Source organism: Coregonus lavaretus (genome assembly GCF_964263955.1).
Source record: "Coregonus lavaretus genome assembly, contig: HAP1_SCAFFOLD_646, whole genome shotgun sequence".
Taxonomy (NCBI): domain Eukaryota; kingdom Metazoa; phylum Chordata; class Actinopteri; order Salmoniformes; family Salmonidae; genus Coregonus; species Coregonus lavaretus.
The window spans coordinates 195,024-221,819 of NW_028166774.1; the positions used below are offsets into that span (position 1 = coordinate 195,024).

A 26,796-nucleotide genomic window follows, 5' to 3' on the forward strand; every position below is an offset into this window, starting at 1 on the left:
CTGCACATTTTAGAGTGGCCTTTTATTGTCCCCAGCACAAGGTACACCTGTGTAATGATCACGCTGTTTAATCAGATTCTTGATATACCAAACCTGTCAGGTGTATGGATTATCTTGGCAAAGGAGAAATGCTCACTTAACAGGGATGTAAACAAATTTGTGCACAACATTTGAGAGAAATCCGCTTTTTGTGCGTATGGAAACATTTCTGGGATCTTTTATTTCAGCTCATGAAACGTGGGACCAACAGTCAGTTTTATTCCATTTGGTGCCTAATGAATACCACTCAATAGTCTTGAGGTAACATGTTCCCATAGCAGCGGGAAGTAGGTACTGCAACACCCCCTGAAAAATCACAATTAAAATATGTATATTTTTGAAAAAGTAGTGCTGTGGGCATTTAATAGTCGGACCAATATAGCCGTCTGCAGCGCGGGCAAACCCCCCCTTCCCATGTTAGTCATTTTAGCACACCCTACAAGTTAGTCATGTTAGCACCGCCTACTAGTCATGGTATCACGCCCCGCTAATTAGTCATGGTATCACACCCGCTAATTAGTCATGTTATCACACCCCGCTAATTAGTCATGTTATCACACCCCGCTAATTAGTCATGGTATCACACCCCGCTAATTAGTCATGTTATCACACCCCGCTAATTAGTCATGTTATCACACCCCGCTAATTAGTCATGGTATCACACCCCGCTAATTAGTCATGGTATCACACCCCGCTAATTAGTCATGGTATCACAACCCGCTAATTAGTCATGTTATCACACCCCGCTAATTAGTCATGGTATCACACCCCGCTAATTAGTCATGTTATCACACCCCGCTAATTAGTCATGGTATCACACCCCGCTAATTAGTCATAGTATCACACACCGCTAATTAGTCATGTTATCACACCCCGCTAATTAGTCATGGTATCACACCCCGCTAATTAGTCATGGTATCACAACCTGCTAATTAGTCATGTTATCACACCCCGCTAATTAGTCATGGTATCACACCCCGCTAATTAGTCATGTTATCACACCCCGCTAATTAGTCATGGTATCACACCCCGCTAATTAGTCATGGTATCACACCCCGCTAATTAGTCATGGTATCACACCCCGCTAATTAGTCATGTTATCGCACCCCGCTAATTAGTCATGTTATCACACCCCGCTAATTAGCCATGGTATCACACCCCGCTAATTAGTCATGGTATCGCACCCCGCTAATTAGTCTTGGTATCACAACCCGCTAATTAGTCATGTTATCACACCCCGCTAATTAGTCATGGTATCACACCCCGCTAATTAGTCATGTTATCACACCCCGCTAATTAGTCATGTTATCACACACGCTAATTAGTCATGGTATCACGCCCCGCTAATTAGTCATGGTATCACGCCCCGCTAATTAGTCATGGTATCACACCCGCTAATTAGTCATGGTATCACGCCCCGCTAATTAGTCATGGTATCACACCCCGCTAATTAGTCATGGTATCACACCCCGCTAATTAGTTATGGTATCACACCCCGCTAATTAGTCATGGTATCACACCCCACTAATTAGTCATGGTATCACACCCCGCTAATTAGTCATGGTATCACACCCCGCTAATTAGTCATGGTATCACACCCGCTAATTAGTCATGGTATCACACCCGCTAATTAGTCATGGTATCACGCCCCGCTAATTAGTCATGGTATCACACCCGCTAATTAGTCATGTTATCACACCCCGCTAATTAGTCATGTTATCACACCCCGCTAATTAGTCATGGTATCACACCCCGCTAATTAGCCATGGTATCACACCCCGCTAATTAGTCATGGTATCACACACCCCTAATTAGTCATGGTATCACACCCCGTTAATTAGTCATGGTATCACACCCCGCTAATTAGTCATGGTATCACACCCCGCTAATTAGTCATGGTATCACACCCCGCTAATTAGTCATGGTATCACGCCCCGCTAATTAGTCATGGTATCACACCCCGCTAATTAGTCATGTTATCACGCCCCGCTAATTAGTCATGGTATCACGCCCCGCTAATTAGTCATGTTATCACACCCCGCTAATTAGTCATGGTATCACGTCCCGCTAATTAGTCATGGTATCACACCCCGCTAATTAGTCATGGTATCACACCCCGCTAATTAGTCATGGTATCACACCCCGCTAATTAGTCATGGTATCACACCCCGCTAATTAGTCATGGTATCACACCCCGCTAATTAGTCATGGTATCACACCCCGCTAATTAGTCATGTTATCACACCCCGCTAATTAGTCATATTATCACACCCCACAAATTAGTCATATTATCACACCTCGCTGATTAGTCATGGTATCACACCCCGCTAATTAGTCATGGTATCACACCCCGCTAATTAGTCATGGTATCACACCCCGCTAATTAGTCATGTTATCACACCCCGCTAATTAGTCATGTTATCACACCCCGCTAATTAGTCATATTATCACACCCCGCTAATTAGTCATGGTATCACACCCGCTAATTAGTCATGTTAGCACACCCCGCTAATTAGTCATGGTATCACACCCCGCTAATTAGTCATGGTATCACACCCCGCTAATTAGTCATGGTATCACACCCCGCTAATTAGTCATGTTATCACACCCCGCTAATTAGTCATGGTATCACACCCCGCTAATTAGTCATGTTATCACACCCCGCTAATTAGTCATGGTATCACACCCCGCTAATTAGTCATGTTATCACACCCCGTTAATTAGTCATGGTATCACACCCCGCTAATTAGTCATGGTATCACACCCCGCTAATTAGTCATGGTATCACACCCCGCTAATTAGTCATGTTATCACACCCCGCTAATTAGTCATATTATCACACCCCACAAATTAGTCATATTATCACACCTCGCTAATTAGTCATGGTATCACACCCCGCTAATTAGTCATGGTATCACACCCCGCTAATTAGTCATGGTATCACACCCCGCTAATTAGTCATGCTATCACACCCCGCTAATTAGTCATGTTATCACACCCCACAAATTAGTCATATTATCACACCCCGCTAATTAGTCATATTATCACACCACGCTAATTAGTCATATTATCACACCCTGCTAATTAGTCATGGTATCACGCCCCGCTAATTAGTCATGGTATCACACCCCGCTAATTAGTCATATTATCACACCCCGCTAATTAGTCATATTATCACACCCCACAAATTAGTCATGTTATCACACCCCGCTAATTAGTCATATTATCACACCCCACAAATTAGTCATGTTATCACACCCCGTTAATTAGTCATATTATAACACCCCACAAATTAGTCATGTTATCACACCCCGCTAATTAGTCATATTATCACACCCCACAAATTAGTCATATTATCACACCCCGTTAATTAGTCATATTATCACACCCCGTTAATTAGTCATATTATCACACCCCACAAATTAGTCATGTTATCACACCCCACAAATTAGTCATATTATCACACCCCACAAATTAGTCATATTATCACACCCCGTTAATTAGTCATATTATCACACCCCACAAATTAGTCATGTTATCACACCCCGCTAATTAGTCATATTATCACACCCCACAAATTAGTCATATTATCACACCCCGTTAATTAGTCATATTATCACACCCCACAAATTAGTCATATTATCACACCCCGTTAATTAGTCATATTATCACACCCCACAAATTAGTCATATTATCACACCCCGTTAATTAGTCATATTATCACACCCCACAAATTAGTCATATTATCACACCCCGTTAATTAGTCATATTATCACACCCCACAAATTAGTCATATTATCACACCCCGCTAATTAGTCATATTATCACACCCCGCTAATTAGTCATATTGTCACACCCTGCTAGTTAGTCATGTTGTCACACCCTACTAGTTACATTTACATTTTAGTCATTTAGCAGACGCTCTTATCCAGAGTGACTTACAGTTAGTGAGTGCATATATTTTTTTTTTCATACTGGTCCCCCGTGGGAAACGAACCCACAACCCTGGCTAGGTTAGTCATGTTAGCACACCCCGCTAGGTTAGTCATGTTAGCAACCCCGCTAGGTTAGTCATGTTAGCAACCCCGCTAGGTTAGTCATGTTAGCACACCCCGCTAGGTTAGTCATGTTAGCAACCCCGCTAGGTTAGTCATGTTAGCAACCCCGCTAGGTTAGTCATGTTAGCACACCCCGCTAGGTTAGTCATGTTAGCAACCCCGCTAGGTTAGTCATGTTAGCACACCCCGCTAGGTTAGTCATGTTAGCACACCCCGCTAGGTTAGTCATGTTAGCACACCCCGCTAGGTTAGTCATTTTAGCAACCCCGCTAGGATAGTCATGTGAGCACACCCCGCTAGGTTAGTCATGTTAGCAACCCCGCTAGGTTAGTCATGTTAGCACACCCCGCTAGGTTAGTCATGTTAGCACACCCCGCTAGGTTAGTCATGTTAGCACACCCCTGCTAGTTAGTAACATCAGGCTATGATGCTGCACATAACTAATCAACCACAGATAGATCTAGACTTGAGAGAAGACTTGAAATAGACAAGATTGTGGCGTACACATTGTTGAATTACTTCATGGAGCAAAAAAAAACAATTATTTTAATAATGGAGCATTTTAAAAATTCAAACGTACCCCCTGTAACTGGACACAGACATTATAAGAGATTCCTGTTTCCACGAATCGAGGACGAAGACAGTATCGCCGACGCCAAGCAAAGGTTGGTCAAACATTTTACACCAAACAGTACCTATCCTGTAACTCCCAGTAATGGATACCAAAAATCTTTGGTTAAATCCCATGATCTGGTGTAACAATCTGTAGCTAAGAGAGATCAGACATCCCTACAAGGCCTATAGCTCCAGTCTATCACCTCTGCCCAGACAGAAGCCAACCAAGATAAAAACGGGCAACTGCCGGCTGCTCTGCCGGCTGCTCTGCCTGCTGTTTCATGTCCCACATTTTATAGTCTCACGTGTAAACAACTAGTAGTCACTAAAAGGCAGATGGAGCCTAAACCTTATGGGGGGGGGGAATTAAATACACATACAGTCTGCTTCTGACAACAATTCTACTGACAGATGACAACTTTCACCACATTTGTTAAAGGGGCAATCCGGGATTAGTATATCAATTTTTTTACTTTAAAGTTAGTGATATGGATGTTCAGTCCTTGTCTATAAATATGAGAGTAGTTCAATTTCTCCAGTCTCATCCATTTTTACATTTTAGTCATTTAGCAGACGCTCTTATCCAGAGTGACTTACAGTTAAGTGAGTGCATACGTTTTCACACTGGCTCCCCGTGGGAATCGAACCCACAACCCTGGCATTGCAAAACGCCATGCTCTACCAACTGAGCTACACAAAGGGGGGGCTACAGCCCTCAGCTGTTAACCAAATCAAGAGGCGGGGTGACCGTTTTGTTGTTTGAATCTCAGATTGCCCCTCAGTCATTCCATGTTCCTTCTGCTACTAACTCTCTCTATGGGATCTCAGCCAGTTACATCAATCCCTCAAAACCAGGCAGCCTTAGAGAACCAGTCTGTCATTTCCCATCATGAACAGTAGAGAAACTGTTAGTAGGGACCTTAAAATGGTCAAAGACTCCAGCCACCCGTCATAGACTGTTCTCTCTGCTACCGTTACAGTTTATTGTCTATCCTGTTGCCTAGTCACTTTATCCCTACCTATATGTACATATCTACCTCAATTACCTCGTACCCCTGCACATCAACTCGATACTGGTACCCCGTGTATACAGCCAAGTTATCATGGACTCAGTACTGGTACCCCGTGTATACAGCCAAGTTATCATGGACTCAGTACTGGTACCCCGTGTATACAGCCAAGTTATCATGGACTCAGTACTGGTACCCCGTGTATATAGCCAAGTTATCATGGACTCAGTACTGGTACCCCGTGTATATAGCCTAGTTATCATGGACTCAGTACTGGTACCCCGTGTATACAGCCAAGTTATCATGGACTCAGTACTGGTACCCCGTGTATACAGCCAAGTTATCATGGACTCAGTACTGGTACCCCGTGTATACAGCCAAGTTATCATGGACTCAGTACTGGTACCCCGTGTATATAGCCAAGTTATCATGGACTCAGTACTGGTACCCCGTGTATATAGCCAAGGGGGAGGGTAGAAGGATTACTTTTATCCTATCCCAGGTATTCCTTAAAGAAGTGGGGTTTCAAGTGTCTCCGGAAGGTGGTGAGTGAAGGGTTAGCTAAAAGGGTTAAGGTTAGGGTTAGTGAAGGGTTAGCTAAAAGGGTTAGGGTTAGTGAAGGGTTAAGGTTAGTGAAGGGTTAGCTAAAAGGGTTAGGGTTAGTGAAGGGTTAGCTAAAAGGGTTAAGGTTAGGGTTAGTGAAGGGTTAGCTAAAAGGGTTAGGGTTAGTGAAGGGTTAAGGTTAGTGAAGGGTTAGCTAAAAGGGTTAAGGTTAGGGTTAGTGAAAGGTTAGCTAAAAGGGTTAAGGTTAGGGGAAGGGTTAGCTAACATAAGTAGTTGCAAAGTTGCTAATTAGCTAAAATGATCAAGTTGTCCGTGATGAGATTCGAACACGCAACCTTTGGGTTGCTAGACGTTTGCGTTATACACCCGCCCATTCACCCTTCTTTTATTTTATCCTTAAGTAACCGTCTATCTTATGTAATCATACCAAACATAACATATCATACTAATTCGAGAGTCACGTGATTTACGTTAACCAAGTTAGGTCTATGAGACAACACTAAACCCTGTTTATCCTATCCAGCAGATAACACTGTAGGCTATGTGTAGCCTAGTCTGTGGTTTCCTCATAGGTGATAGTAATCTACATGTGGCCAAACAGAGGACTCCGGCCTCTTAGCCAATTACGTAACACATACTCCACAGTTGCAACTCTGAAAGGCCAAATTAGTGCCTAATTGTCAGGCGAGGGGCAACGATTTGTTATAACACGATTTGTTGTTATGGATGCGGGTATGTAAAAAGTGTGTAAAAAAGTCAGTGAGTACGGTTACATGCACACAATAATGAGATCTTTGTGGATAGTCAGATTAATATAATAATTCAATTAAAACGTTTACATGCTTTGCAAGAACGATTTCCCTAATAATCCTGTTTACATGGACACATCTGCGGTCCTCTACCCCCCCCCAAAATTGTAAAGTGGTTATCCCACTGGCTATAGGGTGAACGCACCAATTGGTGAGTCGCTCTGGATAAGAGCGTCTGCTAAATGACGTAAATGTGCCCTTGAGCAAGGCACTTAACCCTAATTGCTCCTGTAAGTCGCTCTGGATAAGAGCGTCTGCTAAATGACTAAAATGTAAATGTAAATGTAATTGGTAGAGCACTTTACTCGGACTGCAGAGAGCCACACAGTGGAGGTGTCATAACACCCATAAAACTTGGGGTCAAATTGGGAAATGGTTCCAATCGTTTTTCCACCATTCATTTTTCCCCATAGGGAATTTTAGAAACACTTAAAATAAGGGCTGAGTTTCGTGTAGGTTTACAATTTAGGGTGTTCACGTGTCCTAATAATTCGAAAGATTGCTCAGAAAATCTGGTGTTTTAATCGGGATATGTTTTACTTCGATTAAGATTAATATAAACAGAGTAAGGTGTTTACATGATTATTACACAATCTGCCTACTGCCATAATCACTTCGAAGTCGAATCATTACTGTGCATGTAAAGGTACTCACGATGGAAGTCCTTGCACAGGATCGTTATCTGTGGAATAAAGTGAAGTGGCCCTGTTACGGGAGCGACAGTGCGAATTGCCTAGACCAAAGAAAGAAATAGTGTCTTTAAAAGTCTATTGATCCAGCATACATATATTTTTTCCCAGAAACATTACATAATGTCTTATGTCTGAGCATCTGCACGTCAGGCCTGGCTGTCCGATTGCTTCACTGCAGAGAAAAACACTGCAATGTTGCAGACGGGAATATTACTATAAGGGGGAAGGAGACCAATGCATTCTTATTGGGATGTTCTGAATCATTTTTCACTAGACATAACACCGGTTCGTAAAATGGGAGATAGCGCAAGGCTTGAGAGCGTTTCCTATGCACCCTGTGCGGAATGTCAAGATGACTCTCTCCTAGCGAGACACAAAACAAGGAGGGGTTCAAGGCAGGATGGGGGGGAAAGACACACAGCGAAGCCCAACACAGCCTCTGGAAAACATGCAACCCAACTAGCTAGCACGCAAACAGGCACAGAAAACCCATGCAAACTGTCGAGACAACTTGATAAATATAGTCCCACATCGTTACCTGATTGTTAATTAGTAAGCATTTGATTTAATTATATTTCTCCTTGTAATCCTTCACATCTCGTTGATATATTCGGTGCGGCATTGTCGTCAGCGGTTCCAATGTGGAACATTCCGTGGATTTCACCACTACCGTAAAGAAAGGTACAAACATTACACCTTGTATTCCAAAACGCCTGAAACCAACATCCTACGCGGGATTTCTGACTAAACGCCGCCACACTGTAATCGTTATATACCCCAGCTGATTGTAAATGGCTGGTAGAGCACCTTGACACTTGTTTTGGGTTCGGCACTAATCGTTTTACCCCCATTTGGACGCGTTTGAGAGAGCGCACTCCCATGCTGACTGCTTTACCGTAATGACAGCATTATCCCCAATGTCATGTGTTGGCTCTCAAGATCACTTGTCTGTAAATAGGTCAATGGCCTTTTATATTCTAAGGGATTATTGACTTTATATGCTCCTTTGTTTTAGTTTGTATCAATGCAACATCATGTACGCACTAAAGTCATTATTATCCGTCCGAGAATGTTGTAGAAAACCTCTATAATATTCCACTACACCCAACGGAGGTGGTTGGGATTAGGAACCACACTTAGCCTTCTCTGAGACATTTACATTTACATTTTAGTCATTTAGCAGACGCTCTTATCCAGAGCGACTTACAGTTAGTGAATATTTTCTTTTATTTTTTATTTTTTTATACTGGCCCCCCCTGGGAATCGAACCCACAACCCTGGCGTTGCAAACGCCATGCTCTATCAGCTGAGCTACATCCCTGCCGGCCATTCCCTCCCCTACCCTGGACGACGCTGGGCCAATTGTGCGCCGCCCATGAGTCTCCCGGTCGCGGCCTGCTGCGACAGAGCCTGGATTCGAACCAGGATCTCTAGTGGCACAGTTAGCACTGCGATGCAGTGCCTTAGACCACTGCGCCACTCAGGAGTCACATTTACATTTGAGTCATTTAGCAGACGCTCTTATCCAGAGATGGATAAGAGCATAATATATATTTTTTTTACTGGAATCGAACCCAACTGAGCTACATCCCTGCCGGCCATTCCCTCCCCTACCCTGGACGACGCTGGACCGATTGTGCGCCACCCCATGGGTCTCCCGGTCGCGGCCGGCTACGGCAGAGCCTGGATTCGAACCAGGATCTCTAGTGTCACAGCTAGCACTGCGATGCAGTGTCTTAGACCACTGCGCCACTCGGGAGACATGAAGATTTATGTTGGCTTCCCAAACTAATGCCCAGGCTTTAGCTCATGGGGCAAACACAGTCAGGTGGCACACAGGAGATTCAGGGTTCGTCCCCTGGTTTGCAACACAGCGTGTGCTTTTGACTTCTGCCTCCCTCTAGTGGAAAAGCAGGTATTAACTTTGTCTTTCATACGCTTCTCTCAATAAGGACGTGTGTGAGATGAGGTGAAATATGTCTTATTCGTAAAAGTCTTATTATTTTATTATTTATTTGATATATATTTATCCAGGAAGTCCCATTGAGTTCAGAATACCTATTTTACAAGAGAGACTTGGCCAAGACGAGAGGGCACATGACCATGAAAAGATAGGCCCATGATCTAAAGCCTTTTATTCCATAGTTATAACTGAAGGCTATATATAGAATGAATAGGTTAGTCAACAATGCTTTTTACAACCCAAATAGTTGGTTACATTTACATGTATATTGTCTTTAGGTAAATACAAATACAGTATATGGATCATATTGTAGCCATGACAATAGTTATTCCCTGGAAATGTTTAAAGTCAGCTAAATATGATGTTTAGTTCAGTCTACATGTAACGCCACAATGCTGACTCTTATTAAACAAACTGGGAATTGGCTATGGATCTGTCATGTACAGCAGCTAACTACAGAAGTGATACACCCTCAGTTGTTCCCTTTCCTACGCCCATCTAAGATCCCACCCTGTGAGACACATTCCTTATTTTATTTTACCTTTAATTAACTAGGCAAGTCAGTTAAGAACAAATTATTATTTACAATGACGGCCTACACCGGCCGAACCCGGACGACGCTGGGCCAATTGTGCGCCGCCCTATGGGACTCCAAATCACAGCCAGTTGTGATACAGCCGGTCTGTAGTGACGCCTCAAGCACTGAGATGCAGTGCCTTAGACCACTGCGCCACTCGGTAGCCCAATAGCTCAGCACTGATGTCATATCAGCATTTCTCTCTCAATTTCAATTTCCAATTTAAGGGCTTTATTGGCATGGGAAACGTATGTTAACATTGCCAAAGCAAGTGAAGTAGATAGTAAACAAAAGTGATATAAACAATACATATTAACAGTAAATATTACACTCAGAAGTTCCAAAAGAATAAAGACATTTCAAATGTAATATTATGTCTATACACAGTGTTGTAACAATGTGCAAATAGTTAAAGTACCATCTCCGTCTACTGTCTAACCTGAACCGCACCTGGGTCACACCTCACACCAACCCTTACAGAAAACTGAGCCAATAGGTCCCGTGTAGCTCAGTTGGTAGAGCATGGCATTTGCAACGCCAGAGTTGTGGGTTCAATTCCCACGGGGGGCCAGTATGAAAAAGTATGAAAATGTATGCACTCACTAACAGTAAGTCGCTCTGGATAAGAGCGTCTGCTAAATGACTAAAATGTAAATATGGACCCAGCGGAGGCAGCACAGTATCGGAGCGCATTGGCAACACAGGGAGCCATGCTGAACCAACACACCGACAATGTCGTATGGACTGACCACAAGAACTTAGCCTACAGGATGGGGTCGCAGTTCCGGAGCGACCCACTAGGTGTCATCCTCCGACAACCTTAGACACCTCCTCGCTCACAGTCGGGACTAATCATCTTCCTATTGGTGTCACCTGTGTCTATCTGATTCACCTGTGTATTTATGCCCTCACTTCCCTGTGTTCCCTTGCTCAGTTTTCTCTGCTAGTTTCACTATGCCATGCAGTACTAATCAGTGTCTGATCGCGTGACGTGTGGACAGGTACGTGAGAAGTGTTCTCCCTGTTTATTTATTATTTCAGTCATAGTTAGTATTTTCGTATTTTGCCTGTTTTTTGAAGTCGTATTTTGCTCCGCCTTTCTTTTTCATGTAAAGTCCATTATTTTGTATCCTGGCTTCGGGCCCATCAGTAATGTTCCTTGTTTCACCATCTCTGCCTACTGTCTAACCTGCACCGCACCTGGGTGACACCTCGCACCAACCCTTACAGAAAACAGAGCCATTATGGACCCAGCGGAGGCAGCACAGTATCGGAGCGCCTTGGGAACACAGGGAGCCATGCTGAACCAACACGACCGCAGCCTGCAGCGGATCACAGACAATCTGTCATCAAGGGTGGCTATTTGAAGAATCTCAAATATAACATATATTTTGATTTGTTTAAAATTATTATTAAATATTATTTAAAAATAATGTTTTTTTAAATCGATGAGTATATTTGAGTTTAACCACAATATTTGTTGTATTATTTGTTGTGTTTTTTTTCTGGTGGATTAAACTGAAATTGCAACCAACTTTCTATGGCTTTTTTTCAAAATAGCGATATTTTGGAGCTGATTTCATTTTCAAATAACTGAAAGTGAACGGTTGTAATCTAAATAAAGGGAGAAAGGCCATTCTTGAACATGGGGTGAGACATTCTTACTAATTTGCTAGAGAACCAGTTCGGATTTAAGTATAACTTTTGTATGACTGACGCCTTTAGTGAGAGGTCTAATGCTTTAATATTTAATAATTTCTGCCCTCCGAATTCATATTCATTATATAAATAGGCCCTTTTAATGTAGTCTGGCTTGCCATTCCAAATAAAATGGAATATTTTTTGCTCATATAATTTAAAAAACAAGTCGCTAGGTGTTGGCAAGACCATAAGCAAATAGGTAAACTGGAATATGACTAAAGAGTTAATCAGGGTGATTTTTCCACAAATAGACAGGTATTTTCCTTTCCATGGTAGCAAGATCTTACCAATTTTTTGCTAACTTTCTATTAAAATGTATTGGAGTTAGCTAGCTATGCTAACTGAGGCAGCATGCGCTTTCTCATCCTACAGTTACACACAACAACTCCATTCAGAATATCAAGTAGCAGCCTACCTGTTGGCTCATAGTCATTGTAGCCTACCCTTCTCCTTTAACTTTTAATTCTGTCATTTTAATTCCATCTTCCATTGATTAGATATCGCCTACATTTTGTCACACACGGAGGCTCTATGACTGTAGCCTATTGCCGCTTCGATGACTTATGATTGGCCAACAACAAGCTACACGCGCCACAATCCAAAATAAGAGCAGCAGCATAAATTATCAAATCTCTCTCTCTCTGTCTCTGTCTCTGTCTCTGTCTCTGTCTCTCTCTCTGTCTCTGTCTCTGTCTCTGTCTCTCTCTCTCTCTCTCTCTCTCTCTACTGCAGCGTTCGGATCTGTACGGGCCCTTCCGGACAAGTCGGTTAAAATTACACATATCCGAGACCCATTAAATACATAACAGATCCGACCAAGACCAGTGACATTATTTAGAATTCTGGATCCGTACCTGGGGACTCGGGTATATTCGGGTACAGGTGGATCCGTGAAGACCTCTACTCCTGACGGTTTTTAAGAAACAAATACAGGCGTATGGGGTGGCAGGTAGCTTAGTGGTTAAGAGCGTTGTGCCAGTAACCGAAAGGCCGCTGGTTCTAATCCCAGAGCCGACTAGGTGAAAAATCTGTTGATGTGCCCTTGAGCAAGGCACTTAACCCTAATTGCTCCTGTAAATCGCGCTGGATAAGAGTGTCTGCTAAAATGTAAAAATGGACAGTTGTACTCTACTGAGATTACGTCACTGTGAATAGGTAATAGTCTTCCATTTAGGACACAGCCTGAGTGAAAAAATACAGTTGATGGTGTGAGTGTCGTCTAGATTTACAGATCAACCCTAAATCTGTCCAACTTTCAGACTTCATTTTTCCCCTAATTCTGAACTGCAGGGCCGGAAGACATCTTTGGCATTGTCGCTTTGTTGTTTTCTGTTGCAGTGGGAGCGCACTAGAATACAGCCCTGCTTCTGTTTTGAGGCAGATCTGGTGTAATGAAGCAAGGGGACAGTGGGGCGACGGTAATCCTTTGTGTGTCCACTCCAGCTCATGGTGATGGAGCAGAGCAGCCGGTGGGGGGGGGGGGTGCTTATTGAAACGTGCTCATTAGTACCCTACAGTAGGATGGGTCTCTCGCTGGCCCAGAGGCTAGTTGCGTCCCAAATGGCACCCTTTTCCATATATAGTGCACTACTTTTGACCAAGACCCGTAGGGAATAGGGTGCCATTTGGGATGCAGACAGAGTCACTAGTCACTGCCAATTACAGTGCCACACCGGAATTACGGTACAGTGGAATGTCTCTCCACCTCCGCCCCGACCCAGTCTTGGTAGCATCACGGTCATGTGGATGTTCAGCCGGTCGAGGTGATCATTCCATGACAATGGGAGGGAGAAAGGAAGGACCCACTGGGCACAGACGTCAGTTCAACGTCCAGTTTTGATTAACATTTTGTTGAGTTGTCAACTAACGTGAATTCAACGTGAAATCAGCAACAAAAAAATCACAATGTCATTGAATTTAAGTTCAAAGTTGGGTGAAAAAAATTATGAAATTCCTTGATGACTTTTTTCCAAATCCAAATCAGTATTCCTCATTGATTGAATGTCATCACATTACATGTTTTTGTTGAAATGACGTGGAAACAACGTTCATCCAACCAGTTTTTGCCCAGTGGGGAGGCTCCTCACAGGACAACAGAGGGTTTCAGTGGATCCTGCTGGGAGGGAGAACAGAGGGGAGGGAGGGAGGAAGGAGGCTCCTCATGGGACAACAGAGGGTTTCAGTAGGTCCTGCTTCGCTGTTATTTGATATGTCATCGCTCGTACACCGGTGAGTGACCCAGTACATGTAAGGGGGGAGGGAGGGAGGAGGGAGGGGGGAGGGAGGGAGGAGGGGGGAGGATAGACGCTTTCCCTGTTTAGAAAAAGAGACGGAGAGAAAGAGTGGAGTTCTTCATGCCTGCTGTGGATTGGGTGTTGTCTGAACTTGCTGCTGTTGATTTTTTCACTAGGATAATATTCAAAACATTTAAAACTCTTTTGAGAGAAACAAGGTTTGTTTGTAGTTCATCTGATGCTGATAGTATGGTCTTCTGGTTAACTAGACTCCTCACCTCTTGGCTGTCCGTACGCTATAGGCAACACCTAGTTGTTTTAGGAACTTTGATCTACAGTACCTGTCAAAAGTTTGGACACACCTACTCATTCCAGGGTTTTTCTTTATTTTTTAAAACTATTATCTACATTGTGGAATAATAGTGAAGACATCAAAACTAAGAAATAACACAAATGGAGTCATGTAGTAACCAAAAAAATTGTTAAACAAATCAAAATATATTTTACCTCATGATGCTGGTTGAGCGAATGCCAAGAGTGTGCAAAGCTGTCATCAAGGCAAAGGGTGGCTACTTTGAAGAATCTCAAATCTCAAATATATTTTGATTTGTTTAACACTTTTTTGGTTACTACATAATGGCATCGGAGAAGATGGCTGCCGTTTTACAGGCTCCTAACCAATTGTGCTATTGTGTGTGTTTTTGTGTGTTATTTGTAACTTATTTTGTACATAATGTTTCTGCCACTGTCTCTTATGACCGAAAAGAGCCTCTGGATATCAGAACAGCGATCAGGACTGGACGAAGATTTTTTCTTTAATGAGACGGGTACGAAGGATTTACTTCAGAGAACCGACAAGGCCCAAATACCCGTCATTCGCAGGAGAAAGAGACTGAGATATTAGGGACGTAGGTCGGGGTGCCTTGTAAGGATCCGACGGCGAACGGGTAAACTGCCTCTACCATCAGTCCTATTAACCAACGTACAATCATTGGATAACAAAATAGACGACCTACGATCACGGATATCCGACCAACGGGACATGAAAAACTGTAATATCTTATGTTTCACCGAGTCGTGGCTGAACGACGACATGGATAACATACAGCTGGCGGGAAATATACGCTACATCGGCAGGATAGAACGGCTGACTCCGGTAAGACAAGGAGTGGCGGTCTGTGTATATTTGTAAACAACAGCTGGTGCACGAAATCTAATACTAAGGAAGTCTCGAGGTTTTGCTCGCCTGAGGTAGAGTATCTCATGATAAGCTGTAGACCACACTATTTACCAAGAGAGTTTTCATCTATATTTTTCATAGCTGTCTATTTACCACCACAAACCAATACTGGCACTAAGACCGCACTCAATGAGCTGTATAAGGCCATAAGCAAACAGGAAAACGCTCATCCAGAGGGGGCGCTCCTAGTGGCCGGGGACTTTAATGCAGGGAATCTTAAATCCGTTTGACCTCATTTCTACCAGCATGTTAAATGTGTAACTAGAGGGAAACAAACTCTAGACCACCTTCACGCCACACACAGAGACACGTACAAAGCTCTTCCTCGCCCTCCATTTAGCAAATCTGACCATAATTCTATCCTCCTGATTCCTGCTTACAAGCAAAAACTAAAGCAGGAAGCACCAGTGACTCGGTCAATAAAAAAGTGGTCAGATGACGTAGATGCTAAGCTACAGGACTGTTTTGCTAGCACAGACTGGAATATGTTCTGGAGATTCTCCCAATGGCATTGAAGAGTAGCGGGCTGTCGTGTGCCTTCTACCATAAAGGCCTGATTGGTGGAGTGCTGCAGAGATGGTTGTCCTTCTGGAAGTTTCTCCCATCTCCACAGAGGAACTCTAGAGCTCTGTCAGAGTGACCTTCTGGTTCTTGGTCACCTCCCTGACCAAGACCCTTCTCCCCAGATTGCTCAGTTTGGCCGGGCGGCCAGCTCTAGGAAGAGTCTTGGTGGTTCCAAACTTCTTCCATTTAAGAATGATGGAGGCCACTGTTTTCTTGGGGACCTTCAATGCTGCAGACATTTTTTGGTAGCCTTCCCCAGATCTGTGCCTCGACACAATCCTGTCTCAGAGCTCTACGGACAATTCCTTCGACGTGTGCCTTTCCAAATCATGACCATTCAATTGAATTTACCACAGGTGGACTCCAATCAAGTTGTAGAAACATCTCACCAATGGAAACCGGATGCACCTGAGCTCAATTTCGAGTCTCATAGCAAATGGTCTGAAATGTCTTCTTTTTTTTCTTTTCTTTTTTTATATACATTTGCAAAAATGTAACGTAACAAAATGTGGAAAAAGGGAAGGGGTCTGAATATTTTCCGAATGCACCGTACCTATCTGATTGACTGAGAAGGTGTTTTCAGTTCTAAAATGTAATTCTATGGGGTTTTGAGTTCTTATAATGACAAGAAAAATAATTGTTCAACTTGAAAAAGTTTTGTCACATACACCAGATAAGTGCAGTGAAATATGTTGTTTAACAGGCCATTGTAGTACAGCTCCCCTTGAGTTCTAACATGTCATTCTATGGTGTTTAGAGTTACAATATGTAGTTCTATGTTGTTTTGAGTTGTAATATACTGTATTATTCTATGGTGTTTTGATATATAATATGTCATTCTATGGTGTTTTGGGTTCGAATATATAATTCTATGGTGATTTGTGTTCTAATATATAATTATATGGTGATTTGTGTTCTGATGTGTCATTCTATGGTGATTTGTGTTCTGATATGTCATTCTATGGTGATTTGTGTTCTGATATGTCATTCTATGGTGTTTTGTGTTCTGATATGTCATTCTATGGTGTTTTGTGTTCTGATATGTCATTCTATGGTGATTTGTGTTCTGATATGTCATTCTATGGTGATTTGTGTTCTGATATGTCATTCTATGGTGATTTGTGTTCTGATATGTCATTCTATGGTGTTTTGTGTTCTGATATGTCATTCTATGGTGATTTGTGTTCTGATATGTCATTCTATGGTGTTTTGTGTTCTGATATGTCATTCTATGGTGATTTGTGTTCTGATATGTCATTCTATGGTGTTTTGTGTTCTGATATGTCATTCTATGGTGTTTTGTGTGTAGTCTGTAGTTAGCAGGCCTGCGGAGGATGGAGGGCTGTCTGGTGCTGCTGTGTCTTGTGAGCCTCTTCGCTGGAGGTGAGTACCTACCTGGGTCTCTAAACACATCCTCTTCGCTGGAGGTGAGTACCTACCTGGGTCTCTAAACACATCCTCTTCGCTGGAGGTTAGTACCTACCTGGGTCTCTAAACACATCCTCTTCGCTGGAGGTGAGTACCTACCTGGGTCTCTAAACACATCCTCTCGCTGGAGGTGAGTACCTACCTGGGTCTCTAAACACATCCTCTCGCTGGAGGTGAGTACCTACCTGGGTCTCTAAACACATCCTCTCGCTGGAGGTGAGTACCTACCTGGGTCTCTAAACACATCCTCTCGCTGGAGGTGAGTACCTACCTGGGTCTCTAAACACATCCTCTTCGCTGGAGGTTAGTACCTACCTGGGTCTCTAAACACATCCTCTTCGCTGGAGGTGAGTACCTACCTGGGTCTCTAAACACATCCTCTCGCTGGAGGTGAGTACCTACCTGGGTCTCTAAACACATCCTCTCGCTGGAGGTGAGTACCTACCTGGGTCTCTAAACACATCCTCTCGCTGGAGGTGAGTACCTACCTGGGTCTCTAAACACATCCTCTCGCTGGAGGTGAGTACCTACCTGGGTCTCTAAACACATCCTCTCGCTGGAGGTGAGTACCTACCTGGGTCTCTAAACACATCCTCTCGCTGGAGGTGAGTACCTACCTGGGTCTCTAAACACATCCTCTCTGCATCCCAAATGGCACCTTATTCCCTAAGTAGAGCATTTATTTTGACCCACAGGGAATACGAGCCCTGGTCAAAAGTAGTACACTATATAGGGGATAGGGTGCCATTCGCGACGCAACCCAGGAATCCTGTTGCACTGGCTATTGAACCGCATTAACTTTTCGTCTAATAATGTGATTTCTATTCATACATTGATACTGCATGTTTAAGGGCAATTTCACAGATACAGTGAGGAAGTTTAAACTCAATGTAAAATGTTATCAATATTATTGTAAAGTAGGACCCATTTTGCTTGGACTTACACGTTAAATATGATTACTCCTCATTTTAAACTACCTCTGCTTTTTCTCCAGCTCAAAGCCGAAACCAAACCCCGAGCATTACAACAGATTATGCCCAAGTAAAGGAAGACACTCCGACAAGTATGTGTTTATTGTACTCCTTAGTAAAGAAATGCATTTATCATTGAACTGGGCATGAATTAAAGTGAAATATGAAAGGTTTCTATAACAAAATAATATGTCAATTCATGCATGCTCTTTGCCACATACTGGTTTTTGACTCACATTTTGTCAACCCAACACCCTCTGCCTTCAGACGAGTTTGCCTTTCAAATAGAAACGTATGATCCTGATCCGGTTCCTAATCCACTTACGTACATGATTACCGGGCCGAAAGCAAGCTACTTTAGAGTCGACCCAAACACAGGGACGGTAACCGTCCGGAACCCCTTGGAGAGAGATGATGAGGTAGGTCCCGGACTCCCATTTCAGTATTTTCCGTATTGTTTCATCCATTTTATCATTTCAGTATTGGTTTAAGCCATTTTAGTATTTCAGTATTATTTCAGCCATTTTAGTATTGTCAGCCATTTTAGTATTTCTGTATTATTTCAGCCATTTTAGTATTATCAGCCATTTTAGTATTTCAGTATTATTTCAGCCATTTTAGTATTTCAGAATTTTTTCAGCCATTTTAGTATTTCAGTATTGTTTCAAGCATTTCAGTGTTTAAGTATTATTTCAGCCATTTAAGTATTTTTAGCCTTTATATTGCCTGACCTGAATCTCTAATTGATTAGCTTATATTTGTTTAGGACAAGGGTGTATTCTCTATCGGCGTTGTGGTTTCTGACGCTGATTATACAGTAAGTTCACAATAAAGCCTCTAACTTAAAAAAAGGTTTTACTATATTTCTCTTCATATATTTTATTGTTTTTAAACAGATTGATACATGTCTTGTAACAATGTCTTGCACAATATATCATGTCATCCTTTTTAGGTTAACAAAGACATTCAGATAATCATAACAGATGCGAATGATAACCGACCCATATTTGAAAATGCACCTTACAACGAAAATGTCCAAGAAGTAAGTACAATTACTAATTTTACATTCCTTTATTAAGAGTTACATTTATATGGCAAGTTCAATTAATTTCCAGCCGTAACTAAGAAATTGTGGGCAACTTTATGAGCCTGTGAAATCATCTCAATTGACTAGGGTTTCAAAATTCCCGGTAATTTACCAAAGTTACCTGAATTATCTGAAATGTTGGTATCAGGTAATTTGGGAAATATATGGAAACTTTTATACTTGAATAACGTTTGAATAACGTTTTTGAAATATATTTATTATTTACAGCGCCTTCAGAAACTATTCATATCCCTTGACTTGTTCCATATTTTGTTGTGTTACAGCCTGAATTTAAAATGGATTCAATAGATTTTATTCTCACACCCATCTACACACAATAAACCATAATGACAAAGTGAAAACATGTTTTTAGACATTTTTGCAAATGTATTGAAAATTAAATACAGAAATATCTCATTTACACAAGTATTCACACGCCTGAGTTAATACATGTTAGAATCCCCTTTGGCAGCGATTACAGCTGTGAGTCTTTCTGGTTAAGTCTCTAAGAGCTTTGCACACCTGGATTGTACAATATTTGCACATTGTTCTTTTAAATATTCTTCAAGCTCTGTCAAGAAAGTTGTTGATCATTGCTAGACAGACATTTTCAAGTCTTGCCATAGATTTTCAAGCCAATTTAAGTCAAACCTATAACTCAGGAACATTCAATGTCGCCGTGGTAAGCAATTCCAGTGTATATTTGGCCTTGTGTTTTAGGTTATTGTCCTGTTGAAAGGTAAATGTGTCTCCCAGTGTCTGTTGGAAAGCAGACTGAACGAGGTTTTCCTCCAGGATTTTGCCTGTGCTTAGCTCTATTCCGTTTAGTTTTATCCTAAAAAACTCTCTAGTCCTTGCCGATGACAAGCATACCCATAACATGATGCAGCCACCACCATGCTTGAAAAAATGTGAAGAGTGGTACTCAGTGATGTCTTCTGTTGGATTTTCCCCAAACATAACGCTTTGTATTCAGGGCACAAATTTAATTTCTTTGCCATATTCTTTGCAGTATTACTTTAGTGCCAATATTGCAAACAGGAATTCATGTATATATGTTTATTCTGTACAGGCTTCCTTCTTTACACTCTGTCATTTAGGTTAGTATTGTGGAGTAACTGGGTGTATTATTGCAACATCCGAAGTGTAATTAATAACTTCACCATGCTCAAAGGGTATTCAATGTCAGCTTTTTTTTCTTTTTTTTCTCCCCCATCTACCAGTAGTTTTTTGTTTTTGTTTTTGTTTTTTGTTTTCTTTTTATTTCACCTTTATTTAACCAGGTAAGCCAGTTGAGAACAAGTTCTCATTTACAACTGCGACCTGGCCAAGATAAAGCAAAGCAGTGCGATAAAAACAACAACACAGAGTTACATATGGGGTAAAAAAAACATAAAGTCAAAAAATACAACAGAAAATATATATACAGTGTGTGCAAATGTAGCAAGTTATGGAGGTAAGGCAATAAATAGGCCATAGTGCAAAATAATTACAATTAGTATTAACACTGGAATGCTAGATGTGCAAGAGATTATGTGCAAATAGAGATACTGGGGTGCAAAAGAGCAAAATAATAAATAACAATATAGGGATGATGTAGTTGGGTGGGCTAATTTCAGATGGGCTGTGTACAGGTGCAGTGATCGGTAAGGTGCTCTGACAACTGATGCTTAAAGTTAGTGAGGGAGATAAGAGTCTCCAGCTTCAGAGATTTTTGCAATTCGTTCCAGTCATTGGCAGCAGAGAACTGGACGGAATGGCGGCCAAAGGAGGTGTTGGCTTTGGGGATGACCAGTGAGATATACCTGCTGGAGCGCAGACTACGGGTGGGTGCTGCTATGGTGACCAATGAGCTAAGATAAGGCGGGGATTTGCCTAGCAGTGATTAATAGATGGCCTGGAGCCAGTGGGTTTGACGACGAACATGTAGTGAGGACCAGCCAACAAGAGCGCACAGGTCACAGTGGTGGGTAGTGTATGGGGCTTTGGAGACAAAACGGATGGCACTGTGATAGATTACATCCAATTTGCTGAGTAGAGTGTTGGAGGCTATTTTGTAAATGACATCGCCGAAGTCAAGGATCGGTAGGATAGTCCGTTTTACGAGGGCATGTTTGGCAGCATGAGTGAAGGAGGCTTTGTTGCGAAATAGGAAGCCGATTCTAGATTTAACTTTGGATTGGAGATTCTTAATGTGAGTCTGAAAGGAGAGTTTACAGTCTAACCAGACACCTAGGTATTTGTAGTTGTCCACATACTCTAGGTCAGACCCGTCGAGAGTAGTGATTCTAGTCGGGTGGGCGGGTGACAGCAGCGTTCGATTGAAGAGCATGCATTTAGTTTTACTAGTGTTTAAGAGCAGTTGGAGGCTACTGAAGGAGTGTTGTATGGCATTGAAGCTCGTTTGGAGGTTTGTTAACACAGTGTCCAATGAAGGGCCAGATGTATACATAATGGTGTCGTCTGCGTAGAGGTGGATCTGAGAGTCACCAGCAGCAAGAGCGACATCATTGATATACAGTGAGAAAAGAGTCGGCCCAAGAATTGAACCCTGTGGCACCCCCATAGAGACTGCCAGAGGTCCAGACAACAGGCCCTCCGATTTGACACATTGAACTCTATCTGAGAAGTAGTTGGTGAACCAGGCGAGGCAGTCATTTGAGAAACCAAGGCTATTTAGTCTGCCAATAAGAATGCGGTGGTTGACAGAGTCGAAAGCCTTGGCCAGGTCGATGAAGACGGCTACACAGTACTGTCTATTATCGATCGCGGTTATAATATTTTTTAGGACCTTGAACGTGGCTGAAGTGCACCTATGACCAGCTCGGAAACCGGATTGCATAGCGGAGAAGGTACGGTGGGATTCGAAATGGTCGGTGATCTGTTTGTTAACTTGGCTTTCAAATACTTTCGAAAGGCAGGGCAGGATGGATATAGGTCTGTAACAGTTTGGATCTAGAGTGTCACCCCCTTTGAAGAGGGGGATGACCGCGGCAGCTTTCCAATCTCTGGGGATCTCAGACGTTACGAAAGAGAGGTTGAACAGGCTAGTAATAGGGGTTGCGACAATTTCGGCGGCTAGTTTTAGAAAGAAAGGGTCCAGATTGTCTAGCCCAGCTGATTTGTAGGGGTCCAGATTTTGCAGCTCTTTCAGAACATCAGCTGTCTGAATTTGTGTGAAGGAGAAGCGGGGGGGGCATCGGCAAGTTGCAGCGGAGGGTGCAGAGTTGGTGGTCGGGGTAGTGGTAGCCAGGTGGAAAGCATGGCCAGCCGTAGCAAAATGCTTGTTGAAATTCTTGATTATTGTAGATTTATCGGTGGTGATAGTGTTTCCTAGCCTCAGTGCAGTGGGCAGCTGGGAGGAAGTGCTCTTATTCTCCATGGACTTTACAGTGTCCCAAAACTTTTTGGAGTTAGTGCTACAGGATGCAAATTTCTGTTTGAAAAAGTTAGCCTTTACTTTCCTGACTGCTTGTGTATATTGGTTCCTAACTTCCCTGAAAAGTTGCATATCGCGGGGGCTATTTGATGCTAATGTAGTACGCCACAGGATGTTTTTGTGCTGGTCAAGGGCAGTCAAGTCTGAGGAGAACCAGGGGCTATATCTGTTCTTAGTTCTGTATTTTCTGAATGGGGCAGGTTTATTTAAGATTGAGAGGAAATTACTTTTAAAGAACAACCAGGCATCCTCTACTGACGGAATGAGATCTATATCCATCCAGGATACCTTGGCCAGGTCAATTAGGAAGGCCTGCTCGCTAAAGTGTTTTAGGGAGCGTTTGACAGTGATGAGGGGTGGTCGTTTGACCGCGGACCCATTACGGACTCAGGCAATAAGGCAGTGATCGCTGAGATCCTGGTTGAAGACAGTGGAGGTGTATTTAGAGGGTAAGTTAGTCAGGATGATATCAATGAGGGTGCCCATGTTAACGGATTTAGGGTTGTACCTTGTAGGTTCGTTGATAATTTGTGTGAGATTGAGGGCATCTAGTTTGGATTGTAGGATGGCCGGGGTGTTAAGCATATCCCAATTTAGGTCACCAAGCAGTACGAACTCTGAGGATAAATGGGCGGCAATCAATTCACATATGGTGTCCAGGGCACAGCTGGGGGCTGAGGGGGGTCTGTAGCATGCGGCAACAGTGAGAGACTTATTTCTGGAAAGGTGGTGTTTTAGAAGTAGAAGCTCAAACTGTTTGGGCACAGACCTGGATAGTATGATAGAGCTCTGCAGGCTATCTCTACAGTAGATTGCAACTCCACCCCCTTAGGCAGTTCTATCTAGACGGAAAATGTTATAGTTGGGGATGGAAATTTCAGAATTTTTGGTGGCCTTCCTAAGGCAGGATTCAGACACTGCTAGAACATCAGGGTTGGCGGAGTGTGCTAACGCAGTGAATAACTCAAACTTAGGAAGTAGACTTCTGATATTAACATGCAAGAAACCAAGGCTTTTGTGATTACAGAAGTCAACAAATGATAGCGCCTGGGGAGTAGGAGTGATACTGAGGGCTGCAGGGCCTGGGTTAGCCTCTACATCACCAGAGGAACAGAGGAGGACTAGAATAAGGATACGGCTAAAGGCTTTAAGAACTGGTCTTCTAGTGCGTTGGGTACATAGAATAAAGGGGGCAGATTTCCGGGCGTTGTAGAAAAGATTCAGGGCATTATGTACAGACAAGGATATGGAAGGATATGAGTAAAGTGGAGGTAAACCTAAGCGTTGGGTATCAATGAAAGAGATAGCATCACTGGAGGCACCGATTGAGTCGGTCTCCGCATGTATGGGGGGTGGGACAAAGGAGCTATCTAAGGCAGGTTTAGCTGGGCTGGGGGATCTACAGTGAAATAGTACAATTAGAAATAACCGAAACAGCAATAAGCAAACCATATTGACATGGGAGAGAGGCATAAAGCAATCACAGGTGTAATTTGAGAGAGCTAAGACAACAGCTGGTAATGACGACACAGTTTGGGCTGAGGCTAAACATAAACAGGATGCGGTACCGTAAAAAAGGAACAGTCCAGCAGACATCAGCTGTATAGCTGAGTTATCATAAGGTCCAGTGAACAGCAATAGGATAGTTCGGAGGTAGTTCGGGGGCTGCTAAAGCACTAGCGAGCAAGAGGCCACGGCTAGCGTGTGCTAGCGGGCCGGGGCTAGCAGATGTAATCTTCGTGGTCGACGTCGTAACGGGAAGCCTGTTGTAACCACATCAGACGATTTCGTCGGCAGACCAGTCGTGTAGGATCGGCGGGGCTCCGTGTCAACACTAGGTGGTCTCGTCCGGTTGACAGAGAGGTAGATAGCCGGGAGATGGGCCTAGCTCAGGATGATTAGCCAAACCATAACGTCCATTTTGTTGCAGCTAGCTGGTAGCGATGAATCCGGAGTTAAAGGTCCAGTGATTCAGTGATTCCGGTAGAAAAACTGATATGTTCTGGGTCGATAACGCGCTGTGCAGACAGTGCAGACTGGCCGAATAATAGTCCAGGCTAGAGCTGGCTGGTAGGTGGTGCAGGCCATGGACAATGGTGAAAAACCACTAACGGTAGCTAATAGCAAGTAGCTAGTTAGCTGGCTACTCCCGTCCGGTAGACCGAGAGGTAGATAGCCGGGATATGGGCCTGGCTCTAGGCTAGCTCGAGGCTAACTGGTGCTTGCATCGGGGGCAGTGGTGATTAGCCAAACACTACGCCATCTTGGATCACATTGCGATCCATCCTCAGTTTTCTCCTATCACAGCCATTAAACTCTGTAACTGTTTTAAAGTCACCATTGGCCTCATGGTGAAATTCCTGAGTGGTTTCCTTCCTCTCCGGCAACTGAGTTAGGTTCCTTTCTTTGCGAGGCATTGGAAAACCTCCCTGGTCTTTGTGGTTGAATCTGTGTTTGAAATGTACTGCTCGACTGAGGGACGTTACATATAATTGTATGTGTGGGTTACAGAGATGAGGTAGTCATTTAAAAATCATGTTAAATACTATTATTGCACACAGAGTGAGTCCATGCAACTTATTATGTGACTTGTTAAGCACATTTAGGGATGCCATAAGAAAGGGGTTGAATGCTTATTGACTCAAGAAAATTCAGCTTTTCATTTTTTTATTAATTTGTTAAAATGTCTAAAAACAATTCAATAATTCCACTATGACATTATGGGGTATTGTGTGTAGGCCAGTGACACAAAATGTAAAATGTATCTGTTTTAAATTCAGGCTGTAACACAACAAAATGTGGAAAAAGTCAAGGGGTGTGAATACTTTCTGAAGACACTGTATATCTGTGTCCCTGTGTCCATGAGTTTCTAGTAAAAAGACCATATGGTTCAGGAGAAAATAGCATAATTATAATGAAAAAACTAACTGCCACTAGTTCTGCCCAAAAACCTTTACAACAAATATATATTGACATAGTAATAATAAAAAAAAAGAACAAAATGTAACAATATAAGGGATATTATGTTATGAAAATTCCCTAAAATGTTTTTTTTCCCCCCCATACAGTGGGGGGAAAAAAGTATTTAGTCAGCCACCAATTGTGCAAGTTCTCCCACTTAAAAAGATGAGAGAGGCCTGTAATTTTCATCATAGGTACACGTCAACTATGACAGAGAAAATGAGATTTTTTTTCTCCAGAAAATCACATTGTAGGATTTTGAATGAATTTATTTGCAAATTATGGTGGAAAATAAGTATTTGGTCAATAACAAAAGTTTCTCAGTACTTTGTTATATACCCTTTGTTGGCAATGACACAGGTCAAACGTTTTCTGTAAGTCTTCACAAGGTTTTCACACACTGTTGCTGGTATTTTGGCCCCTTCCTCCATGCAGATCTCCTCTAGAACAGTGATGTTTTGGGGCAGTCGCTGGGCAACACAGACTTTCAACTCCCTCCAAAGATTTTCTATGGGGTTGAGATCTGGAGACTGGCTAGGCCACTCCAGGACCTTGAAATGCTTCTTACGAAGCCACTCCTTCATTGCCCGGGCGGTGTGTTTGGGATCACTGTCATGCTGAAAGACCCAGCCACGTTTCATCTTCAATTCCCTTGCTGATGGAAGGAGGTTTTCACTCAAAATCTCACGATACATGGCCCCATTCATTCTTTCCTTTACACGGATCAGTCGTCCTGGTCCCTTTGCAGAAAAACAGCCCCAAAGCATGATGTTTCCACCCCCATGCTTTACAGTAGGTATGGTGTTCTTTGGATGCAACTCAGCATTCTTTGTCCTCCAAACAC

The 26,796-nt window shown here is 42.8% G+C and overlaps 1 protein-coding gene across 1 annotated transcript in view; it reads left to right on the top strand.

The window, feature by feature from the left end:
• Nucleotides 1–17,400: 17,400 nt before the first annotated feature.
• LOC311114319 (cadherin-related family member 2-like) overlaps nucleotides 17,401–26,796 on the top strand; it is a gene marked incomplete at both ends in the record, with an annotated part of 52,921 nt that continues 43,525 nt past the window's right edge. Inside the window, 5 exons of the mRNA XM_084189582.1 lie at nucleotides 17,401–17,449; nucleotides 18,489–18,557; nucleotides 18,733–18,884; nucleotides 19,232–19,282; nucleotides 19,418–19,507. Of these exons, the coding sequence (XP_084045708.1) occupies nucleotides 17,401–17,449; nucleotides 18,489–18,557; nucleotides 18,733–18,884; nucleotides 19,232–19,282; nucleotides 19,418–19,507 (411 nt within the window). The remainder of the gene's footprint in view (nucleotides 17,450–18,488; nucleotides 18,558–18,732; nucleotides 18,885–19,231; nucleotides 19,283–19,417; nucleotides 19,508–26,796) is intronic.